This window comes from Xenia sp. Carnegie-2017, unplaced genomic scaffold, assembly GCF_021976095.1.
Source record: "Xenia sp. Carnegie-2017 unplaced genomic scaffold, XeniaSp_v1 HiC_scaffold_3, whole genome shotgun sequence".
Classification (NCBI taxonomy): domain Eukaryota; kingdom Metazoa; phylum Cnidaria; class Anthozoa; order Malacalcyonacea; family Xeniidae; genus Xenia; species Xenia sp. Carnegie-2017.
Window position 1 is genome coordinate 5,857,779 of NW_025813493.1, and position 25,028 is coordinate 5,882,806.

Below are 25,028 nucleotides of genomic sequence, written 5' to 3' on the forward strand. Positions count from 1 at the left end.
TAATTGGAAATACTAATAAGAGTTTGCCGTAGAATAGTTCCTCGTGATACTTGCTGACTTTGCTGTAGACATGTGCGTGTGTTGCGAACTCAAGAACATCGCTCAAACGACGGTCAAGTTGTTCAAAGAAAACAAATGTTTTCTTTAACTTTCCGCTTTTTGATTACCACAAAATTGGACTCACATGTATAAAAAATCGCAAATAATAATTCGACTATTAAAATAGACGAGTTTGAGAAATATTTTTGAAAGAAATGGCCAATATGTATAAGGGTAATTTTTGTGCATTTATTATATTATATATGGACGCTATGCGTGACCGCGCGCTCGGCCCAATGTTTTTGCACCCCCTGCAATATGGCTGCGATAACCTTGAAAAGGTCTATTAAAACATTTACAATTCTATAAATTTTACATTTCTGATTAGTTCTGAAAGTGAATAATTAAAACCTTTTGAAGATAACAATTTTCCAATTTTAACTCCTCAAGATTATCAACAATTGTTAAATCATTTTTATTTTGTATTGTTTCATGTAAACTTTGACACAAAAGTTTGATATGTTGCAATCGTAATGAAGCAAAAACATCACACCTGAGTGTCAAACAGTCGAATGATCGACGCGCAAAAATGGCCGTTGCTAAGACTATATCATATAATTCGTTGCGCATCAGCTATATATTATTTTAATGTAGGCTTAAGATGTTTCACGTAAGAATTTCTCGGATGACACAAGAAATGTGTATTGCATTACTCTGAAAACCTGGGCTGTGTGATTTTATGTAGAAAGTTTCTTTAGGCCCATTCACACTGTCAAAGGATTTTTTGTTAGTCGATGACAATTTCACATGTTCTCTGACGTATTACAACATCGTTCAAAAAGACTAAAAGTTACGCATAAAAGTTACGTTACATGTAAGGCAACTAGTATTCTCAAAAAGTCGTAGAAAGGCTCTACCTATAGTAAAATATGCGCGAAATTTCGCATTATATGATGCTTTGAATGTTTGAGCTAAGTGTACAAAAAATTAAATGAATGCAAATATTGGGCGGAATCGATAAGGGGATTAAAAATATGGTTATATAATCAATAGATTATATAAATAAACTACACAAAATGAATTACTATGTAGTATGTCGAGTTTACTGTTTCTGCCCAAACCCCGCCCCCGATACAAAGTGGAGGTTTTTTTCATCCCCCGTTTTCCTTCAATTATTCCCGTGCATATGCGTGACAATCCCTCGTTGAGTACCAGCTACATTTGTTTGAACATGTTATTCATCCACAGCTAGCAACAGTTTATTATTCAATTTTGATTGTGTTTTGTCAATGGCGTAATTTGCACTGTAACATTTTTCACACGTTCGAACGTTGTTTTGAAAATAGCAAACACGAAAAGTTTATTACTGACTAAAAACACTCCTTGTATCATTCATGACGGAATGTCACTCAGTTATTATGATAATATTTAACTCTAATGCGACATGTTATAAACCGGAATGACGCTCGTTAATGATGCAATGCGGAACTGTTTCCGCCAACGTTATTTATTTGTTTTATCTTATGAAGTTTTGCTGTAATGTTACATAAAATTATTACGTTTGTACAAAACGTGTATAAAATCCACAAAGGAGGATGGGGGAGTTAGGTGAATGTTGATGAAATCATGAAAGATATACACAGCGTGACCCTTAATGATAAATCTTTTTGATCAATTGCTGGTTTATTTTTGTTTGATAAACTGTTTAATCTAGCAATGCTCGCATGACTAGTTTTTAAACACACATCTAACATGTCCTGCTAATGTTGTTTTTCAAACAAGCTGACATTTCATGCTTGTTTCGCACTTCCCCTCCGTACTGCTGAGTCGTGTGATAGTAAATATAAAACCAGAAAAGTTCATTTGCTTTAACTGTGTATGTGTAATAATCATGCACTGTTTAAAAGCAATGAACTTTTATATCTTTACTGTACAAAAGAGAGCTGTAGCTCCTTTATTTCATCTGTATCATTAGTTTTATGTAACACGAACAGCGGGCGTGACTTGGATTTCAAGATTGAGTGGGCGAGAATTTAAATTGCCCGAGTAAAACGCTTGCTATTCAATTTGCCTGACAAAAACCACTTTAGAAAATAAAATTTCTCCCAACTGTTATAAGTAATGATGGCTCGCAATACTGAAAAGTTGCTTGCGTCATCATGTGTCCGACTGAAAAGCTTATCGTAAACTAACTTTATATTAGTTTTTTTGATAAGTCGCATCCGGTAATACGTTGTTGAGCTCAAATGTTTATGGTCGAATTATAGTTTACTCTCATTTTTGTGCGAATGATATAAAATATAGTAGTGTTTTCAAACTGAAACGTACTTGTGCAGAGAAGTTGACGAAAATGTCTTGAATATCGTAAATTTTTTATTTAGTGTTTTCCTGATCACTAATTAATTCATGTTTATGCTAAATGTGCTCATGGTTACAGTAATGTAGTTTATTGCGTTTTATTTACTTCCTTATTCAATTGAACACAGGAATTGAAAAAATGATAATTTTGACAAATAATTGTGTGCGAAATGAAAGATGATTTACAAAATGTAGGAAAGCAAACGAATTGACTAAATAACCAAGATGTTGTTTGGCTCTTTGAGGAAGTAATTATCAATCTCACAGACATGTCTAAAACTATAATATATTTGGAATTTGTCTTTCATAATTTGTAAAATGTAACTTACATTAAAACGACATTACTATACAGGCTTTTTGAATAAAACAATTGCATTTGTTATTAAAATTCTCACTTCAATTAGATCCTTGTCTTTTTTGTATCTTACTTTCATTGAATTTTACAAAGCGTAAAATCGCGACTTTTTGCGATGCCGAAGTAATTTTGTCCTTATTTCCTGAGTATATATGTACTCATACTCATTTAGTCGATTTATTGGCATAAACATCAATGTTTAACTTTTAGGTTATGTATAAAACATTTGAAGTCACAAATTACTCTTCCTTTCGTTTAATATAAATGCTAATACTGCTAATAAAGATTATTCTTTATGTAAATGTACTTTTATACAATACTCTTACAACTGCAATGGTAGATTTTTAGTACATCGTTCGTAAGACGAATGAATGTGTTAAGCACTTGCACATCACTAAGTTTGAATCGAATTTATACATCAATGGAATGGCGATTAAAGATCTTATTTAAAACGCGTAACTTTGTTTTACTTTCGATGGGTGTGTTCAGCATGACATTACCAAAATAGAAATAATTAATTATTGTATCGCTAAACGAGTTCCGGTATTCATTCTCAAATTTGCATTTATTCTTGGTATTTAACATGACAATCTTCGCTGTCAACTAACATAAGTCGTTGGCTGTGTGTGTGATTTTTTAAAGTCTTCTTAAACTGTAACTATAAGCTTCTTTGAAACATAAGAAGCAACCCTATGATGGCTTTCTCAACTGACTTTGGAACCAGTTATTTTGGCGGCGAGCGAGAACCACTTCTACAGCTGAACGGTTAGTAATTTAAAGAAAATCGTACACGTATTCACAAATTTTAGCTTAAATTCCTGGGTTTATAGGCTCGAGTGTCTTCTTCGTCATTGTTAATTCAAACGGTGTAAATCCTTAGTGCCTCACTTACGACATTTTTACTGTTCTCTTTGCAATTTTAACGTTAAAACACATTACTATCTGTGACATTGTTTACATAATTTTTGTACTCTGTACATCGCTTGTAAAATGTCTGCCTGTAGTGGGCTTCATCTTATTGCCAATTTTACGTACAAATCAACAATAGTGTACTTTGATGGCATTAAAAATGTTATTTGACCATTACGAAGCATTATCTGTGTTTTTGAAACTTAATACTGACTAATTATCTGATCCCGTTGATAATCCAAGACAAATTTCAAAGAACTATTTTGTATTTCCGGCACCTCAAAATAGAGTAATTTCTATATTTTGCTTACTTTAACAAATCGACCAAAAAATTGGCTTAACAACCATAAAAGTTTCGTTTGTCACCTGTGTTAGAATTTGAAAATATTTTGTGCAAATTGTTTTTGACTATGAATGCATTTTTACTGCATCATTAAGAATAGCGATTTCCTATAAACTCCCACGAATGTTTTACAAGAAATCTTGAAATTTAAATCATCATTACAGTAGTTTTAGCTACGTCATATCGTTTTAGCTACGCTATGGATTAAAGTAAATTTCAAGCCAGCAGGTTTGAAAATCGATATTCAACTCTCGATTTGACTTGCTAATCACTCAGCCTGTCTTACGCCACAGCGCAAATTTAACAAAGCGCAGAACAGAAGAAACCTTCACTCATTTAAAAGTTTCAAAACCGGCTTTTGTTAAAGATAAACTTATAAGCTCGAAATATAAAATGAAGTTGAATGTAAATGCAAAAAAATTCTAAAAACGCTTATCTTACAATTATCTATCAAAACCCTAAACAATCAAAATAATATGTGAAAGCGGAAGTTCTTACCCACATGTGCCTTGCATAAAAAAACTATTTCTTTATATATAGCGATAGTTGCGGAGGTGAAATTTAAAAACCTGATACCAGAACGAACTTTTTACAAGACTCAATATCGAAGTCGCGGGAAAACGATGCAATTGGTTTTGAAAGAAGACTCCATCGTAGAGATGGAAGCTATAACAGACGGTCACCTTATAAAAATTGTCGGCTGGGTTAGAAGAGAAGTGTCGGCGGCAAGAAAAATGAACGATGATAATGGCGAGGTGCCAATTCGAAATGAAGACACAAATGAAGTTTTAAATCTTCTGTGTAACGCAAATCCGCCCACTCCATGTGCACATAGTAACGCAGTCAGTGTAAGTTTAGCAAGTATGAACTGTTTGATAGTTATGTAAACCTCTTATAAGTCATTACAAAATGGCGTTTTAATGATTGGTTAGAGAATATGTGAGAATAAATAAATGAAGGCGTCACCAGCTTGATAAGCAGGGAAGGGGTTATTCATTTATGCATGTTTTTTCGTATTAAGTTCTTTTAGAATCAATCGTTTCTTAGGGATTTAAACATTCATATATGAATATTGTCCACTTTCCTTACTGAGCGGCGATCTATTACGTACCGACCTAAACACAGTCAATGGCATTTTTATTTTTTATTTTTTTAATGAAGAGATTTGCGTATATAGTAGGTTGGCGATTTAGTTTTTATCTACTAAGATCACTTCATCTGGAAAGTAAAATTCACTCTGGCTTTGAAAACTACTATCTTGAATACATTTTGCTTTCTTATTAAACAATTTGCATTGTTTTAAAATCAATTTTGAAAATTTAAATTTCACTTTGTAAGTAAATACTTAAAAAACAAATGCAAATAGATATCACTTTTGAATAACGGTCATGAAAAAGTGTTTAAGTCTCTATATTCAAGGATATTGTTAATTACTTGAGGTTTTTTCTTCTCAATTTTTAGCAACCTTTTTCTGTCAATCTTCACCCCATTTATAAAGGAAACAATCCAGATAAGCCAGTGTTTGAATTAAGTCGTAATGACAAGGATCGATCACTAAATTTGTTCCAGCTTATAATTCAGTTGGAATTTATTGATGGTTCACAAAGTGAGAAATTCGTTAGTCCTGCATTCAGGCTCCAAACAAAGCCAGGAATTAAACAAGGTTTTTTTTGAGAAATTTTTATGTTGTAGCCTTGTATGTAAGGTTTTCATGATTTCAAAAAAACAATTTACATCTTCAGCACCCTCGCCGCCAAGACCAAAAAGACCACGGTCTAACTCTTCGAGCCCTGACACAGTCATATCTGGTATGTATACAATTGAAAAAAAGTTGCTTTTATACATCACTAAATATTGCGTTGAAAAGTTTCAGTTCGAGAAGACTTATCTAGCATTCTGAGCCAGTGGTATAAGTACGTCATTTTAAAAACGTGGTGTAGCGCTCATTATAAGTACATTGTATAAAGCCCGTCAACGACTGGGGTGAGATAAACACAGGCTTATGGTATATTTTATTGAATACATATAAAGCAACTGGAAATGGAAAAAATAATACGTGGAAAAAGAAATTCAGTAGTTGGTATATGTCAATCAAGATAATAGTAAACACGCGCTCCCCACAACAAATATATGTCTAAGGGTACCATCTTCGACCGCTACACCATGCATTGTCCTAAACGTCACGTGCTAAATATAGCTACAGCACGTGAGATCTGATCGTCACTTTAGCAGTGCAGGAAAATTATTGCATGTAGTTGATAATGAGATCTATTTTATATAATATAATTACTGGTGGGCATTTTAACAATATATTTATGTCTTGAGCTAGCCACAATTCGCTTTTATATGAGGATTTTACTGTTATCTATTTAGGTGAATTATTTTATTGAAAAGATCAGATTTCTGTTAAAACTATACATTTCTGAATGGGTGAAAACTTATCTTGACTTCATATAGCATGACCAAAACTTACAGGTCCACAATGTAAAAACTGAGAAAAAATCTTTCTACAAATTTTTAAACTTCTGCGGTCTTGTGTGATGTATAAAATTTAATTTCAGTCTAGTAGCTAGATTAGCTTTCTGATTTGTTCGAGAGCTCCTTTTTTCTTCTCCGTGTGCAAATTTTTTCTATATTCTATAGTTTTCGGTATGTGTTTACTGTAATTAATGGCATCATTCATATGTAGTGTTTCCAAGGGACCAAGTCTGACTCACTCGCTATAACTAAGCCCTTTTATCTTTTCCAAACGTAAAATAAAACCATTGATTTTTCTCAACATTATTTAGTTCGTAACGGAGTAACTGACGGCAGTTTCGAAAATCGTGAAGGTAATATCACGTTCAATTGCTCATTACCATCTGCTAGGAGAAAATTGAATTATTAAAATCTTGCAAGAATTTCTCTACAGATTATATTTGTCGCTTTTAAAACATGCTACTTACAAATCTTTTCATGAGAGTTATTTTTATCAAAATTAGAGGAAAATGTTTCCGCTATTCCTTAGTGTCAACGTCTTTTAGTGTCGTTTTGTACAGCTTTACTATCAAATAAAAGTTATTGACTTGTTCGAATATCTTTTATTGGTTAGTTTCTCGTCGTTTTTTGTAATGTCCTCATTCATTTTCGTGATGTTCTGATCCTTTTCTCTCATTTTTCCATAATGTCTCCTTTCTTTTCTGTGATGTAACCATCTTTTTCTGTGATGTCCTCATTCTTTTTTCTTCAATCGTATTCTGTTAAGTCCCAATCCTTTTTCTATGACTTCCTCATCCTTTTCCATGATGTCCTCGTCCTTTTCCATGATGTTCTCATCTTTTTCCATGATGTCTTCATCTTTTTCTATGATGTCCTCATCCTTTTCCATGATGTCCTCACCCTTTTCCATGATGTCCTCATCCTTTTCCATGATGTCCTCATCCTTTTCCATGATGTCTTCATCCTTTTCCATGATGTTCTCATCCTTTCCATAATGTGCTCATCCTTTTCCATGAAGTCCTCATCCTTTTCCATGATGTCCTCACCCTTTTCCATGATGTCCTCATCCTTTTCCATGATGTCCTCATCCTTTTCCATGATGTCCTTATCCTTTTCCATGATGTTCTCATCCTTTTCCATGATGTCCTCATCCTTTTCCATGATGTCTTCATCCTATTCCATGATGTTCTCATCCTTTCCATAATGTGCTCATCCTTTTCCATGAGTCCTCATCCTTTTCCATGATGTCCTCACCTTTTCCATGATGTCCTCATCCTTTTCCATGATGTCCTCATCCTTTTCCATGATGTCCTCATCCTTTTTCATAATGTACTCATCCTCTCCCATTATGTCCTCATCCTTTTCCATGATGTGCTCATCCTTTTCCATAATCTGCTCATCCTTTTCCATGATGTCCTCATCCTTTTCCATGATGTCCTCACCCTTTTCCATGATGTCCTCATCCATTTCCATGATGTACTCATCCTCTTCCATGATGTACTCATCCTCTTCCATCATGTCCTCATCCTTTTCTATGATTTCCTCATCCTTTTCCATAATGTAGTCATCCTCTTCTATGAAGTCCTCATCCTTTTCCATGAAGTCCTCATCCTTTTCCATGATGTCCTCATCCTTTTCCATGATGTCCTCATCCTTTTTCATAATGTCCTCATCCTTTTTCATAATGTACTCATCCTCTTCCATTATGTCCTCATCCTTTTCCATAATGTACTCATCCTCTTCCATGTCCTCATCCTTTTCCATGAAGTCCTCATCCTTTTCCATGATGTCCTCACCTTTTTCCATGATGTCCTCATCCTTTTCCATGATGTCCTCACCTTTTCCATGATGTCCTCATCTTTTTCCATGATGTACTCATCCTCTTCCATGATGTCCTCATCCTTCTATGATTTCCTCATCCTTTTCCATAATGTATCTCCTCTTCTCATCCTTTTCCATGATGTCCTCATCCTTTTCATAATGTGCTCATCCTTTTCCATGAAGTCCTCATCCTTTTCCATGATGTCCTCACCCTTTTCCATGATGTCCTCATCCTTTTCCATGATGTACTCATCCTCTTCCATGATGTCCTCATCCTTTTCTATGATTTCCTCATCCTTTTCCATAATGTAGTCATCCTTTTCCATAATGTCCTCATCCTTTTCCATAATGTACTCATCCTCTTCTATGAAGTCCTCATCCTTTTCCATGAAGTCCTCATCCTTTTCCATGATGTCCTCACCTTTTCCATGATGTCCTCATCCTTTTCCATGATGTACTCATCCTCTTCCATGATGTCCTCATCCTTTTCTATGATTTCCTCATCCTTTTCCTATTATTTTTATTAATGACTCTATTTATTGATTTTTACTTCAGGTTTTCGTCACTCACATATGCTTGTTGATCAGCTTGACGCAAAAACTGCAAATGTTGATCAAATCGTTACAAAAAAATTGCAAGTAACCGGCGGATTTCACGCTGAAACGCCACATGCCGATATGGCGTATTATTTAATGTTAAAAGATCCCACGCAATACTGTGAACTGGAAGAGGGTGATATCGTCGGGTTTTATAATGATGAAGAAACGGGGCAGACGTACATCCAGCGCTTACGTGCTGACAACATTAACACGGCGATACATGCTGGCGTAACAAGACAATGTGTCGTCCAAACTACAGCTATACCCAGATCAGCATAGATTATTAATCGTATGATAAAGTACAAAATACACGTAAGAACGTAAAGCCTGTTTCAAACGTCGCATTTTACAAGAGCCGAATGCATTAAAGACAAAAGAAAACGACATAAAATTCCTCATTATATTTTGTTTTAATTGCATTCGGCTCATATAAAATACGACGTTTGAAACAGGTCTAACGCACTCCAACGCAATTGACTTCAAACGCGATTACCAGTCAGCAACAATAAACCTTTTAACTCTGCTATACCGGTCACACGCCCGGGACTTGTAGCGTATAAGGCTCTCTGCTTTTGAATAGACTTGTCTCGTTTACAAGGAAGAGGAGTGGAAGGTTAATTTCTCAAATATTGTTAGATGAGGTCGTTAATGTTTGTAGTTGTTGGTTAAATCATTATGCTATCATTCTTTTTGTAACGATAAACATGATTTGAAAAACGGCTATTGCAGTGTAATTATAGTTATCACGACACACACTCATGTAATAAATTGCTGGAAAATAAGCTTTGATACACCGACAAACAACTTAAACTTAAATAGATTAATAATCATGCTTTTCATATTTAAAAAAGACATCTTAGCTAAAACAAATTTAGAAAACATTCCGAATGGGAAATATAGGTATAATTTGGCACATACTGTACAGAAGATACTGTTACAAGCGCAAGGAATGTAATGAAATATACTTATTTAAAAGATATTTCAAAGTTTTCTTTACCTTAATTCTTCATTCAGATGCTTATCGCAGTATAAAACACGGTGAAAAATTTGCTCATTTTCTGTTTTGTTTTGCTGAAGAGTAATGATTTGATGATCTCTTGTTTGTCGTAAACGTCGGTGTATATCGGCACAGTCACCACACAAAAATTCACTGCAGCTCAAACAGCGCTGAGTAATTCCTTCGATCTCTGTGCCACAACTTGAGCACATTGTTTTATCTTCATTTCCCGTTTTTCCTTGTAAAATTAAGGATTCAGCTAACATATCTTTGGGAAGGTTTGAAATATCTTTAATACCATGGTTTTCGTTGCAAGTAGGACAAAGAATTTCTTCGTTCTGTTTTACAATCATCGGAAGACATGCTTTGCAATATGAATGAAGACACGGCAGTAATCGTGGATCTTTGAGAAGCTTTGTGCAATGTTTGCAAGTCGTCTGTTGTTGAAGGATTTTTGAGTTAATCGTAGACATTTAACCTTTTAGTAGCTGTTATCGATAACTTATCGTGCCAGCGATAATAATAAAAAAATAACGCTTTCCTTCTTCAATGTGTTTTCATGGCAACACGAATTAAACAGACGAATAAATTGACAGTTGTTTACAAGAGAAGCAATTTAAAATTCGTATAATGTTGTTAAGCATTACACGTTTGTGAAATTATACATTTTATTGTACAGGAAACTTTGAAACAGTTCTAATTTTATCTTAAACGCCCGAAGCAGCAATGCTTCAAGAGAATGGACATTTTTAGATAAAGTTTATATGAAGAGAATTTTTAGTTAATGATAAGTGTTCGTTTATAAGCGCTCTTTATTATTAACGCAGCTGCAATAGACCTTTCCAAGGTTATCGCAGCCATATTGCAGGGGGTAAAACATTGGGCCGAGCGCGCGGTCACGCATGGCGTCCATATAAATTACTAATACATGCGCAAATATTACCCTTATACATATTGGCCATTTCTTTCAAAAATATTTCTCAAACTCGTCCATTTTAATAGTCGAATTATTATTTGCGATTTTTTATACACGTGAGTCCAATTTTGTGGTAATCATAAAGCGGAAAGTTAAAGAAAACATTTGTTTTCTTTGAACAACTTGACCGTCGTTTGAGCGATGTTCTTGAGTTCGCAAATGTGCGGAACTCATAAGGCAAGTCAAACGAACTAAACCCTAAACTAGCCGAATAGCTGTGAGCAGTCATAGCCGAAATGGTAAAAAATGCGCGTTGTGCAGTTGGATATTGCGATAGTGATAAACGCTATCCTGATTATCAAGTTAAGAGGTCTCACGTTGAAAAGTTAGTTTTTCATAAGTGGCCCAAAGATCAAGCACTTGCTGAAATTTGGCGAAAACAAATTGCAAACAGCAAAGCCGATGACTTTAACCCAAAGCCTGGTGCACAAGGTACTTTCGTTTGCTCAAATTATTTTCCCTTGGGAAGAAGAACCCCAAATAACTGCGGAACGGATTATCCTTCTGTTTTAATTACGCTATCAGAGTACGAGCAATCGAGGACTCCGCTTAAACGTAAAGGAGGAGAAACATGGACGACATCAAAGCGTCCTCATCAATCCTATGACACCGAGTATTCTGATTCAAGTTTTGATGGAAATCCAGCAAAATCTGAGGCATCTTTACTTCCTGTCCCTTTGGAATTTAAAGAGTTGACGAGAGTGTACGATGTAAGGTTTCACACCGGCCTGCCATCGACTAACAGTTTTAAGTGTGTATTTTAATACTTGGCTGTTTCTTCTTCTGGCTGTTTAGTCCCCTTACATAATAATAAAATAGCAATGTCACTTTACAAATAATTGGAAATACTAATAAGAGTTTGCCGTAGAATAGTTCCTCGTGATACTTGATGACTTTGCTGAAGACATGTGCGTGTGTTGCGAACTCAAGAACATCGCTCAAACGACGGTCAAGTTGTTCAAAGAAAACAAATGTTTTCTTTAACTTTCCGCTTTTTGATTACCACAAAATTGGACTCACATGTATAAAAATCGCAAATAATAATTCGACTATTAAAATAGACGAGTTTGAGAAATATTTTGAAAGAAATGGCCAATATGTATAAGGGTAATTTTGTGCATTTATTTTATTATATATGGACGCTATGCGTGACCGCGCGCTCGGCCCAATGTTTTGCACCCCTGCAATATGGCTGCGATAACCTTGAAAAGGTCTATTAAAACATTTACAATTCTATAAATTTTACATTTCGGATTAGTTCTGAAAGTGAATAATTAAAACCTTTTGAAGATAACAATTTTCCAATTTTAACTCCTCAAGATTATCAACAATTGTTAAATCATTTTTATTTTGTATTGTTTCATGTAAACTTTGACACAAAAGTTTGATATGTTGCAGTCGTAATGAAGCAAAAACATCACACCTGAGTGTCAAACAGTCGAATGATCGACGCGCAAAAATGGCCGTTGCTAAGACTACATCATATAATTCGTTGCGCATCAGCTATATATTATTTTAATGTAGGCTTAAGATGTTTCACGTAAGAATTTCTCGGATGACACAAGATATGTGTATTGCATTACTCTGAAAACCTGGGCTGTGTGATTTTTATGTAGAAAGTTTCTTTAGGCCTATGCACACTGTCAAAGGATTTTTTGTTAGTCGATGAAAATGTTCTCTGACGGACTACAACATCCTTCAAAAAGACTAAAAGTTACACATAAAAGTTACGTTACATGTAAGGCAGTTAGTATTTGCAAAATTTCGTAGAAAAGCTCTATCTATAGTAAAATATGCGCGAAATTTCGCATTATAAGATGCTTTGAATGTTTGAGCTAAGTGTACAAAAAATTAAATGAACGCAAATATGGGGCGGAATCGATAAAGGGATTAAAAATATGGTTATATAATCAATAGATTATATAAATAAACTACACAAAATGAATTACTATGTAGTATGTCGAGTTTACTGTTTCTGCCCAAACCCCCCCCCCCGATACAAAGTGGAGGTTTTTTCATCCCCCGTTTTCCTTCAATTATTCCCGCGCATATGCGTGACAATCCCTCGTTGAGTACCAGCTAAATTTCTTTGAACATATTATTCATCCACAGCTAGCAACAGTTTATTATTCAATTTTGATTGTGTTTTGTCAATGGCGTGATTTGCACTGTAACATTTTTCACACGTTCGAACGTTGTTTTGAAAATAGCAAACACGAAAAGTTTATTACTGACTAAAAACACTCCTTGTATCATTCCTGACGGAATGTCACTCAGTTATTATGATAATATTTAACTCTATTCAATGCGCCACGTTATAAACCGGAATGACGCTCGTTAATGATGCAATGCGGAACTGTTTCCGCCAACGTTATTTAATTGTTTTATCTTATGAAGTTTTGCTGTAATGTTACATAAAATTATTACGTTTGTACAAAACGTGGATAAAATCCACAAAGGAGGATGGGGGAGTTAGGTGAATGTTGATGAAATCATGAAAGATATACACAGCGTGACTTAATGATAAATCTTTTTGATCAATTGCTGGTTTATTTTTGTTTGATAAACTGTTTAATCTAGCAATGCTCGCATGACTAGTTTTTAAAAACACATCTAACATGTCCTGCTAATGTTGTTTTTCAAACAAGCTGACATTTCATGCTTGTTTCGCACTTCCCCTCCGTACTGCTGAGTCGTGTGATAGTAAATATAAAACCAGAAAAGTTCATTTGCTTTAACTGTGTATGTGTAATAATCATGCACTGTTTAAAAGCAATGAACTTTTGTATCTTTACTGTACAAAAGAGAAGCTGTAGCTCCTTTATTTCATCTGTATCATTAGTTTTTATGTAACACGAACAGCGGGCGTGACTTGGATTTCAAGATTGAGTGGGCGAGAATTTAAATTGCCCGAGTAAAAGGCTTGCTATTCAATTTGCCTGACAAAAACCACTTTAGAAAATAAAATTTCTCCCAACTGTTATAAGTAATGATGGCTCGCAATACTGAAAGGTTGCTTGCGTCATCATGTGTCCGACTGAAATGCTTATCGTAAACTAACTTTATATTAATTTTTTTGATAAGTCGCATCCGGTAATACGTTGTTGAGCTCAAATGTTTATGGTCGAATTATAGTTTACTCTCATTTTTGTGCGAATGATATAAAATATAGTAGTGTTTTCAAACTGAAACGTACTTGTGCAGAGAAGTTGACGAAAATGTCTTGAATATCGTAAATTTTTTATTTAGTGTTTTCCTGATCACTAATTAATTCATGTTTATGCTAAATGTGCTCATGGTTACAGTAATGTAGTTTATTGCGTTTTATTTACTTCCTTATTCAATTGAACACAGGAATTGAAAAAATGATAATTTTGACAAATAATTGTGTGCGAAATGAAAGATGATTTACAAAATGTAGGAAAGCAAACGAATTGACTAAATAACCAAGATGTTGTTTGGCTCTTTGAGGAAGTAATTATCAATCTCACAGACATGTCTAAAACTATAATATATTTGGAATTTGTCTTTCATAATTTGTAAAATGTAACTTACATTAAAACGACATTACTATACAGGCTTTTTGAATAAAACAATTGCATTTGTTATTAAAATTCTCACTTCAATTAGATCCTTGTCTTTTTTGTACCTTACTTTCATTGAATTTTATATAGCGTAAAATCGCGACTTTTTGCGATGCCGAAGTAATTTTGTCCTTATTTCCTGAGTATATATGTACTCATACTCATTTAGTCGATTTATTGGCATAAACATCAATGTTTAACTTTTAGGTTATGTATAAAACATTTGAAGTCACAAATTACTCTTCCTTTCGTTTAATATAAATGCTAATACTGCTAATAAAGATTATTCTTTATGTAAATGTACTTTTATGCAATTCTCTTATAACTGCAATGGTAGATTTTTAGTACATCGTTCGTAAGACGAATGAATGTGTTAAGCACTTGCACATCACTAAGTTTTAATCGAATTTATACATCAATGGAATGGCGATTAAAGATCTTATTTAAAACGCGTAACTTTGTTTTACTTTCGATGGGTGTGTTCAGCATGACATTACCAAAATAGAAATAATTAATTATTGTATCGCTAAACGAGTTCCGGTATTCATTCTCAAATTTGCATTTATTCTTGGTATTTAACATGACAATCTTCACTGTCAACTAACATAAGTCGTTGGCTGTGTGCGTGATTTTTTATGGTCTTCTTAAACTGTAACTATAAGCTTCTTTGAAACATAAGAAGCAACCCTATGATGGCTTTCTCAAATGAATTTGGAACCAGTTATTTTGGCGGCGAGCGGGAACCACTTCTACAGCTTCACGGTTAGTAATTTAAAGAAAATCGTACACGTATTCACAAATTTTAGCTTAATTTCCTGGGTTTATAGGCTCGAGTGTCTTCTTCGTCATTGTTAATTCAAACGGTGTAAATCCTTAGTGCCTCACTTACGACATTTTTACTGTTCTCTTTGCAATTTTAACGTTAAAACACTTTACTATCTGTGACATTGTTTAGATGGTAATTGTTGTACTCTGTACATCGCTAGTAAAATGTCTGCCTATAATGAGCTTCATGTTATTGCCAGTTTTACGTACAAATCAACAATAGCGTACTTTGATGGCATTAAAAATGTTATTTGACCATTACGAAGCATTATCTGTGTTTTTGAAACTTAATACTGACAATTATCTGATCCTGTTGATAATCCAAGACAAATTTCAAAGAACTATTTTGTATTTCCGGCACCTCAAAAGAGAGTAATTTCTATATTTTGCGTACTTTAACAAATCGACCAAAAAATTGGCTTAACAACCATAAAAGTTTCGTTTGTCACCTGTGTTAGAATTTGAAAATATTTTGTGCAAATTGTTTTTGACTATGAATGCATTTTTACTGCATCATTAAGAATAGCGATTTCCTATAAACTCCCACGAATGTTTAACAAGAAATCTTGAAATTTAAATCATCATTACAGTAGTTTTAGCTACGTCATATCGTTTTAGCTACGCTATGTATTAAAGTAAATCTCAAGCCAGCAGGTTTGAAAATCGATATTCAACTCTCGATTTGACTTGCTAATCACTCAGCCTGTCTTACGCCACAGCACAAATTTAACAAAGCGCAGAACAGAAGAAACTTCACTGATTTAAAAGTATTGAAACCGGCTTTTGTTAAAGATAAACTTATAAGCTCGAAATATAAAATGAAGTTGAATGTAAATGCAAAAATGCTAAAACGCTTATCTTACAATTATCTATCAAAACCCTAAACAATCAAAATAATATGTGAAAGCGAAAGTTCTTAACCCACATGTGCCTTGTATAAAAGCATACTATTTCTTTATATATAGCGATAGTTGCGGAGGTAAAATTTAAAAACCTGATACCAGAACGAACTTTTTACAAGACTCAATATCGAAGTCGCGGGAAAACGATGCAATTGGTTTTGAAAGAAGACTCCATCGTAGAGATGGAAGCTATAACAGACGGTCAACTTATAAAAATTGTCGGCTGGGTTAGAAGAGAAGTGTCGGCGGCAAGAAAAATGAACGATGATAATGGCGAGGTGCCAATTCGAAATGAAGACACAAATGAAGTTTTAAATCTTCTGTGCAACGCAAATCCACCCAATCCATGTGCACATAGTAACGCAGTCAGTGTAAGTTTAGCAAGTATGAACTGTTTGATAGTTATGTAAACCTCTTATAAGTCATTACAAAATGGCGTTTTAATGATTGGTTAGAGAATATGTGAGAATAAATATATGAAGGCGTCACCAGTTTGATAAGCAGGGAAGGGGGTTATTCATTTATGCATGTTTTTTCGTATTAAGTTCTTTTAGAATCAATCGTTTCTTAGGGATTTAAACATTCATATATGAATATTGTCCACTTTCCTTACTGAGCGGCGATCTATTACGTACCGACCTAAACACAGTCAATGGCATTTTTATTTTTTATTTTTTTAATGAAGAGATTTGCGTATATAGTAGGTTGGCGATTTAGTTTTTATCTACTAAGTTCACTTCATCTGGAAAGTAAAATTCACTCTGGCTTTGAAAACTACCATCTTGAATACAATTTGCTTTCTCATTAAACAATTTGCATTGCTTTAAAATCAATTTTGAAAATTTAAATTTCACTTTGTAAGTAAATACTTAAAAAACAAATGCAAATAGATATCACTTTTGAATAACGGTCATGAAAAAGTGTTTAAGTCTCTATATTCAAGGATATTGTTAATTACTTGAGGTTTTTTCTTCTCAATTTTTAGCAACCTTTTTCTGTCAATCTTCACCCCATTTATAAAGGAAACAATCCAGATAAGCCAGTGTTTGAATTAAGTCGTAATGACAAGGATCGATCGCTAAATTTGTTCCAGCTTATAATTCAGTTGGAATTTATTGATGGTTCACAAAGTGAGAAATTCGTTAGTCCTGCATTCAGGCTCCAAACAAAGCCAGGAATTAAACAAGGTTTTTTTTTGAGAAATTTTTATGTTGTAGCCTTGTATGTAAGGTTTTCATGATTTCAAAAAAACAATTTACATCTTCAGCACCCTCGCCGCCAAGACCAAAAAGACCACGGTCTAACTCTTCGAGCCCTGACACAGTCATATCTGGTATGTATACAATTGAAAAAAAGTTGCTTTTATACATCACTAAATATTGCGTTGAAAAGTTTCAGTTCAAGAAGACTTATCTAGCATTCTGAGCCAGTGGTATAAGTACGTCATTTTAAAAACGTGGTGTAGCGCTCATTATAAGTACATTGTATAAAGCCCGTCAACGACTGGGGTGAGATAAACACAGGCTTATGGTATATTTTATTGAATACATATAAAACAGCTGGAAATGGAAAAAATAATACGTGGAAAAAGAAATTCAGTAGTTGGTATATGTCAATCAAGATAATAGTAAACACGCGCTCCCACAACAAATATATGTCTAAGGGTACCATCTTCGACCGCTACACCATGCATTGTCCTAAACGTCACGTGCTAAATATAGCTACAGCACGTGAGATCTGATCGTCTCTTTAGCAGTGCAGGAAAATTATTGCATGTAATTGATAATGAGATCTATTTTATATAATATAATTACTGGCGGGCATTTTAACAATATATTTATGTCTTGAGCTAGCCACAATTCGCTTTTATATGAGGATTTTACTGTTATCTATTTAGGTGAATTATTTTATTGAAAAGAACAGATTTCTGTTAAAACTATAGATTTCTGAATGGGTGAAAACTTATCTTGACTTCATAAAGCCTAACCAAAACTTACAGGTTCACAATGTACAAACTGAGAAAAAATCTTTCTACAAATTTTTAAACTTCTGCGGTCTTGTGTGATGTATAAAATTTAATTTCAGTCCAGTAGCTGGATTAGCTTTCTGATGTGTTCGAGAGCTCCTTTTTTCTTCTCCGTGTGCAAATTTTTTCTATATTCTATAGTTTTCGTTATGTGTTTACTGTAATTAATGGCATCATTCATATGTAGTGTTTCCAAGGGACCAAGTCTGACTCACTCGCTATAACTAAGCCCTTTTATCTTTTCCAAACGTAAAATAAAACCATTGATTTTTCTCAACATTATTTAGTTCGTAACGGAGTAACTGACGGCAGTTTCGAAAATCGTGAAGGTAATATCACGTTCAATTGCTCATTACCATCTGCTAGGAGAAAATTGAATTATTAAAATCTTGCAAGAATTTCTCTACAGCTTATATTTGTCGCTTTTAAAACATGCTACTTACAAATCTTTTCATGAAAGTTATTTTTATCAAAATTAGAAGGAAATGTTTCCGCCATTCCTTAGTGTCAACGTCTTTTAGTGTCGTTTTGTACAGCTTTACTATCAAATAAAAGTTATTGACTTGTTCGAATATCTTTTATTGGTTAGTTTCTCGTCGTTTTCTGTAATGTCCTCATTCATTTTCGTGATGTTCTGATCCTTTTCTTTCATTTTTCCATAATGTCTACTTTCTTTTCTGTGATGTAACCATCTTTTTCTGTGATGTTCTCATTCTTTCCATCATTCTGTTCTTCCCATCCTTTTCTATGACTTCCTCATGTTCCCATGATGTCCTCGTCCTTTTCCATGATGTTCTCATCTTTCCATGATGTCCTCATCTTTTCCATGATGTCCTCATCCTTTTCCATGATGTCCTCATCCTTTTCCATGATGATGTTCATTTTTCCATGATGTTCTCATCCTTTCCATAATGTTCTCATCCTTTTCCATGATGTCCTCATCCTTTTCCATGATGTCCTCATCCTTTTCCATGACGTCCTCATTTTCCATCCTTTCCATGATGTTTCCATCCATGATGTTTCCATTCCTTCTCTCCTCCTTCCATGATGTCCTCATCCTTTTCCATGATGTCTTCATCCTTTTCCATGATGTCCTCATCCTTTCCATGATGTCTCCTTTTCCATGAAGTCCTCATCCTTTCCATGATGTCCTCATCCTTTCCATGATGTCCTCATCCTTTTCCATGTCCTCATCCTTTCCATGATGTCCTCATCCTTTCCATGAAGTCCTCATCCTCCATTAGTCCTCATCCTTTTCCATATGTATCATCCTCTTCCATGATGTCCTCATCCTTTTCCATGATGTCCTCATCCTTTTCCATGATGTCCTCCTTTACTGTTCATCTTTTCCATGATGCTCATCCCATTCCAATGCTCATCCTTTTCCATGAAGTCCTCATCCTTTTCCATGATGTCTTCATCTTTTCCATCCATTTCCATGATATACTCATCCTCTTCCATGATGTCCTCCCTTTTCTATGATTTCACCTTTTCCATAATGTGCTCATCCTTTTCCATGAAGTCCTCATCCTTTTCCATGATGTCCTCACCCTTTTCCATGATGTCCTCATTTCCATGATGTCCTCATCCTTTTCATAATGTACTCATCCTCTCATTATGTCCTCATCCTTTTCATAATGTACTCATCCTCTTCTATGAAGTCCTCATCCCTTTCCATGATGTCCTCATCCTTTTCCATGGTCCTCATTTCCATGAAGTCCTCACCCTATTCCATGATGATGTCCTCATCCTTTTCCATGATGTTCATCCTTTCCATGATGTGCTCATCCTTTTCCATAATGTGCTCATCCTTTTCCATGATGTGCTCATCCTTTTCCATAATGTGCTCATCCTTTTCCATGAAGTCCTCATCCTTTTCCATGATGTCCTCACCCTTTTCCATGATGTCCTCATCCATTTCCATGATGTACTCATCCTCTTCCATGATGTCCTCATCCTTTTCTATGATTTCTCACCCTTTTCCATAATGTGCTCATCCTTTTCCATGAAGTCCTCATCCTTTTCCATGATGTCCTCACCCTTTTCCAAGATGTCCTCATCCATTTCCATGATGTACTCATCCTCTTCCATGATGTCCTCATCCTTTATGATTTCCTCATCCTTTTGCATAATGTAGTCATCCTCTTCGAAGTCCTCATCCTTTTCCATGAAGTCCTCATCCTTTCCATGATGTCCATCCTTTTCCATGATGTCCTCATCCTTTTTCATAATGTCCTCATCCTTTTTCATAATGTACTCATCCTCTTCCATTATGTCCTCATCCTTTTCCATAATGTACTCATCCTCTTCTATGAAGTCCTCATCCTATTCCATGAAGTCCTCATCCTATTCCATGAAGTCCTCATCCTTTTCCATGATGTCCTCACCTTTTCCATGATGTCCTCATCCTTTTCCATGATGTACTCATCCTCTTCCATGATGTCCTCATCCTTTTCTATGATTTCCTCATCCTTTTCCATAATGTAGTCATCCTTTTCCATAATGTCCTCATCCTTTTCATAATGTACTCATCCTCTTCCATGATATCCTCATCCTTTTCCATGATGTCCTCATCCTTTTCATAATGTCCTCATCTCTTTTCATAATGTACTCATCCTCTTCCATTATGTCCTCATTCTTTTCCATAATGTACTCATCCTCTTCTATGAAGTCCTCATCCTATTCCATGAAGTCCTCATCCTTTTCCATGATGTCCTCATCCTTTTCCATGATGTCCTCATCCTTTTCCATAATGTACTCATCCTCTTCTATGAAGTCCTCATCCTTTTCCATGATGTCCTCGTCCTTTTCCATAATGTACTCATCCTTTTCCATGATGTCCACATCCTTTTCCATGATGTCCTCATCCTTTTTCGTCATTCCTATTCTGTAATCTCCTCATCCTTTTCCTATTATTTTTATTAATGACTCTATTTATTGATTTTTACTTCAGGTTTTCACTCACATATGCTTGTTGATCAGCTTGACGCAAAAACTGCAAATGTTGATCAAATCGTTACAAAAAAATTGCAAGTAACCGGCGGATTTCACGCTGAAACGCCACATGCCGATATGGCGTATTATTTAATGTTAAAAGATCCCACGCAATACCGTGAACTGGAAGAGGGTGATATCGTCGGGTTTTATAATGATGAAGAAACGGGGCAGACGTACATGCAGCGCTTACGTGCTGACAACATTAACACGGCGATACATGCTGGCGTAATTAGCCGCTCCCATTGGCTAGCTGGACATAAACCTGCCAATCCAGGTATGTAAGTATGTAATGGAAACACTGGATCGATTTTAAAATTAAAACTGAGAAGTGTTTTTCAAAGAAGTATTTAAAATTCGTATACTGTAATAATTAACTGGTTTTTATGGCTATTAGTTATTGCTAGTACTTGCCACTGGAAATTTGCGTATAGTGAAGAATATCTTTGACATACACAAGCATTGCCGAAACTCTTTTATGTTATAATCTTTTTCGTGTGGTTGTCAAGCTGTACTTTAGAACTTAAAGTTTACCAGATGATATAAAATTGAAGAAAAGGAAATCATAAAAAATATTAGTAAAATCATTGCATTACGTCATGGATGTTTTAAACTCCTCTTATGGCTACTTTAAATTGAACCTTTACTATTTAAATAAAAACAAATGTAGATGTGTCAATAAGTTAATTGAAGTGAATAGGTAACATCATGACCTTACATGTTTGTAAATGTCGATCGTCCAGGTTGGTATAGTCCTGAGAAGGACTGTTTTTGTTGTTGTTGACTGACGTTTCGACAACCTTAGCGGTAGTCATCTTCAGAGTCAAATTTGAGAGCGGTAGTCATCTTCAGAGTCAGATTTTGAAGTGCCGCTAAGTTTGTCGAAACGTCAGTCAACAACAACAAAAACAGTCCTTCTCAGGAACGATACTCCCGGGTTCAAACCATTTACTTTATCATGACCTTAATTCAGCACACCATGCTAACTGCTGGAGTGTCTTTTAAAACAGTATTACCAACTCTCCAACTGACGGCAACGACATTATAATTTTTTTGATTTTATTTTGTATGAGAAAATACGAAATTTAATTTGAAGAAGCTCTCGATATAACTGCATAAATTTCTATAAGTGGTTTATGCTAATGGGAAACAATCTTTTTTTTAAACTTTAAGATGTGAAAAGTGATACTGTCTGCGTAATTGGAATTGTTCCAGTAAAGGTTGCTGGAAGTATTGATAATGGTGAACGTATATATGCATCCGTTGATCGTCCTGGGAAAGCAATTCCCCAGTCGCACATGCCCGTTGGACCATTGCTGAGAAAAAAACATGTTCTTCTTGGTATGGCCTTGGAAAAGAAACACTGCAAACAACTAGATGCTGTGAATTTAGTAAAATGTTTTGTATGTGTGGTTCTTGACGCTAGTCGTAAAGAACTTCTGGAGGAAATAGAAGATTTGTATGAAAACACCGAAAATTATACAGAAAAACAAATCAAATTAGCCAGTAAAAGAACTTGGAGAAGTATGTTATTCACATTATTTAGCTATGGCAATGATTTTCTCCTCGACATGTGTCACTGCTGTAACTGACAAACCTAATTTAAGTTCTGTTTACAAAGAAGACTCTTATTTTTTAGAAATCAAAGGTTGCACGTTATCTGCTTTGCTAATGCTTGCAGTGATCATATTCCTTTGTATCAGTGGCTTGTTCCGGGTTCCATGTTCCGGTATTGGCTATGTCGGAGAGGATCGATACCGGGTCATCAGTTGAGATTTTTCTTTAACACAGAAGAGCCCCGTAGGGTAAGTTGACTGTGATATATCATATTATTTCAAATTCATATTATTTTCTCTATATTTAACAGCCTAGACAATTTTTCCTTTAAATTTGATAGTTAATTTACTCTCCCTTGAACGTATATATGTACACGCCTTTTACAATTTCTTTTCTTTACAATTGGAGTGACATTCATCATATTTTTTGTAATTTTAATGCGTGAGTAAAAATGTTGCACACTGTTCAAGTTTGAATGTACTCATTTCTTTGTGTTGATAATTTTACATTATATTCATGCAATAAAATACTCTTTAACTGGCATTCTGCGAACACAAATCGTAATTTTTTCCTTATAGTGTGTTTTTAGTAACGTCCATTTTGGTAGAATTACCAATGCCGTGAAAAAAATTTATGTTGATTTTCCTTGAGTGTCATCTCTTTAAAGTAACCGACAAAAATGGCCACTTGGCAACACGTACGACAAGACAACCATATGTACTATGCACATTTGCTCCCTTTACTTTCTTTTCGCTATAAAGAACTTCCATTATTTCCACAGTTTTCTTCATGTATAATGTTTGGTATCATCATCTAGGTTTTTCACGTTCATGGCATTGAGTTTACTTGGTCTGATCTACAAGACAAAGTTGGTTTTAAATTTAAAATGAATTACGAAGGTAAGGCGGAAGCCTTGTGATTATTTATTATTAGACTGCGAAGGCACAATACTTTGCAAGAACTGAGTTCGTCATTCTTTTGTAATCAATCAGCTTGCAGTATAATCGCGAAAGATATATATATCTACAGACATTTAGAGTTTCTTTCAAAATTACTGCCGTTTGGCATGCAGGAATTCATAAAACACGCCACGTTTTTGTTTTTTGTTCAAGATGTGCACCATAGCTTCACATGATTTTTTTTATACAGGAAATCTGACCGTTCCTTACTACCTAAACATAGACCGTTGTGCTTATTACTGGGACCACGGAGCTTTGGGCAATAATATTGGTGGACGTAAGTTTATTGGAGGAAGTCGCGTCTTATCAGTGAATAAAAATTGCTCAATTGTGTATGAATTGGATGAAGGGAAGAAAAAATGGGAGTATGTTCACAATCAGAAGGATGTCATTTGTATTCCTCCTCTCCGAAATGGCTGATCAAACCCTTGCAACCGACTACAAAACTGAAATTCAATTCATAATAAATTTAATGATAGAAATTACATTCTAAAAAACACCAAAAAAAATGCTTGTAAATATGACATATTGATCATGTCTCATTAAGGAGTGGATTTCTTCATTCACTATTCTAGCCTTCATTCTGAAATTCGCTTTCTAAAGGTTTTTTTAACATTTGAAAACGTACCTTATTTGTATGTATGTATATAATATATAGTGCAGTTTAGAGTGACTTTAGTTTTGCTTAATATTTGACAAAAATCAATAATAGACTTTAGTGTTTGTCCATTGCTAATATAAAGTAACAAGGTTTTATAAATGTTCATACAATCAAATTATTTGTAAATATCGAAGTCTTCCTACAAGAAGTCATAAAAATGAAGTCTTCCTACATTGCTCGTGTTTGCAAATTTTATATTTCCTCCTCATAGTTTGACACGTTTCATGTTTTATTGCCATGTTTTATTTATTCACATCAGCACTGGCAACACTTGTAATTTTGACTTAAAAAGCGCAATTGCCATGGTGAATGGTCTGAAACCCTAGAAAAAACCAAAAACGTAAGATAAAATGGAAAAGAAAAACTCTCAAAAGAAAATGAATGATGACTAATGCAGCGTGGGAGGATAAATCATCATTAAAATAAAGCTAATTTGAAAGTGAACTGCTTCTGTCGACGTAGGACGGTGAGGACCGGATCATTAAGCAATAAATCACATCTCCAGTGTTTTAGTGAAAAGTCTGACGAGCATTACTGTAGAATATGAAATTTACTAATTTAGCATCATTAAAACAACTGATATACATACAAGTTGATTCACCTTTAACAGACAGCAGATGTTGACACCTGATGAGTTGTCTGCCG

General features: G+C 34.7%; 3 protein-coding genes and 1 long non-coding RNA gene across 4 annotated transcripts; 2 read left to right on the forward strand and 2 right to left on the reverse strand.

The window, feature by feature from the left end:
• The first annotated feature begins 3,351 nt into the window (after positions 1-3,351).
• Positions 3,352-24,554, forward strand: LOC124454122. Its single transcript, XM_047004929.1, has 11 exons — positions 3,352-3,517; positions 4,545-4,852; positions 5,466-5,667; positions 5,747-5,812; positions 6,794-6,835; positions 8,859-8,873; positions 21,178-21,483; positions 22,380-22,734; positions 22,846-23,011; positions 23,581-23,662; positions 23,913-24,554. Exons 1-11 carry the CDS (start codon positions 3,445-3,447, stop codon positions 24,140-24,142), a joined length of 1,845 nt encoding a protein of 614 aa, XP_046860885.1. The 5' UTR covers positions 3,352-3,444; the 3' UTR covers positions 24,143-24,554.
• Positions 7,152-7,690, reverse strand: LOC124454702 (coiled-coil domain-containing protein 15-like). The gene is given in 2 exon segments (XM_047005480.1): positions 7,152-7,472; positions 7,475-7,690. Coding segments are annotated over 2 exon segments (426 nt in total). The 5' UTR covers positions 7,644-7,690; the 3' UTR covers positions 7,152-7,215.
• On the reverse strand, positions 10,716-15,133 carry LOC124454706. The gene is made up of 3 exons (XR_006951574.1): positions 15,061-15,133; positions 14,367-14,374; positions 10,716-10,726 (listed from the first exon to the last, which is right to left on the reverse strand). It is a non-coding gene; the product is annotated as an uncharacterized LOC124454706 (long non-coding RNA).
• LOC124454698 lies at positions 15,029-18,784 on the forward strand. The gene is made up of 5 exons (XM_047005474.1): positions 15,029-15,221; positions 16,250-16,557; positions 17,172-17,373; positions 17,454-17,519; positions 18,500-18,784. The coding sequence occupies exons 1-5, from the start codon at positions 15,149-15,151 to the stop codon at positions 18,595-18,597; spliced, it is 747 nt and encodes a 248-aa protein (XP_046861430.1). The 5' UTR covers positions 15,029-15,148; the 3' UTR covers positions 18,598-18,784.
• Positions 24,555-25,028: the final 474 nt, after the last annotated feature.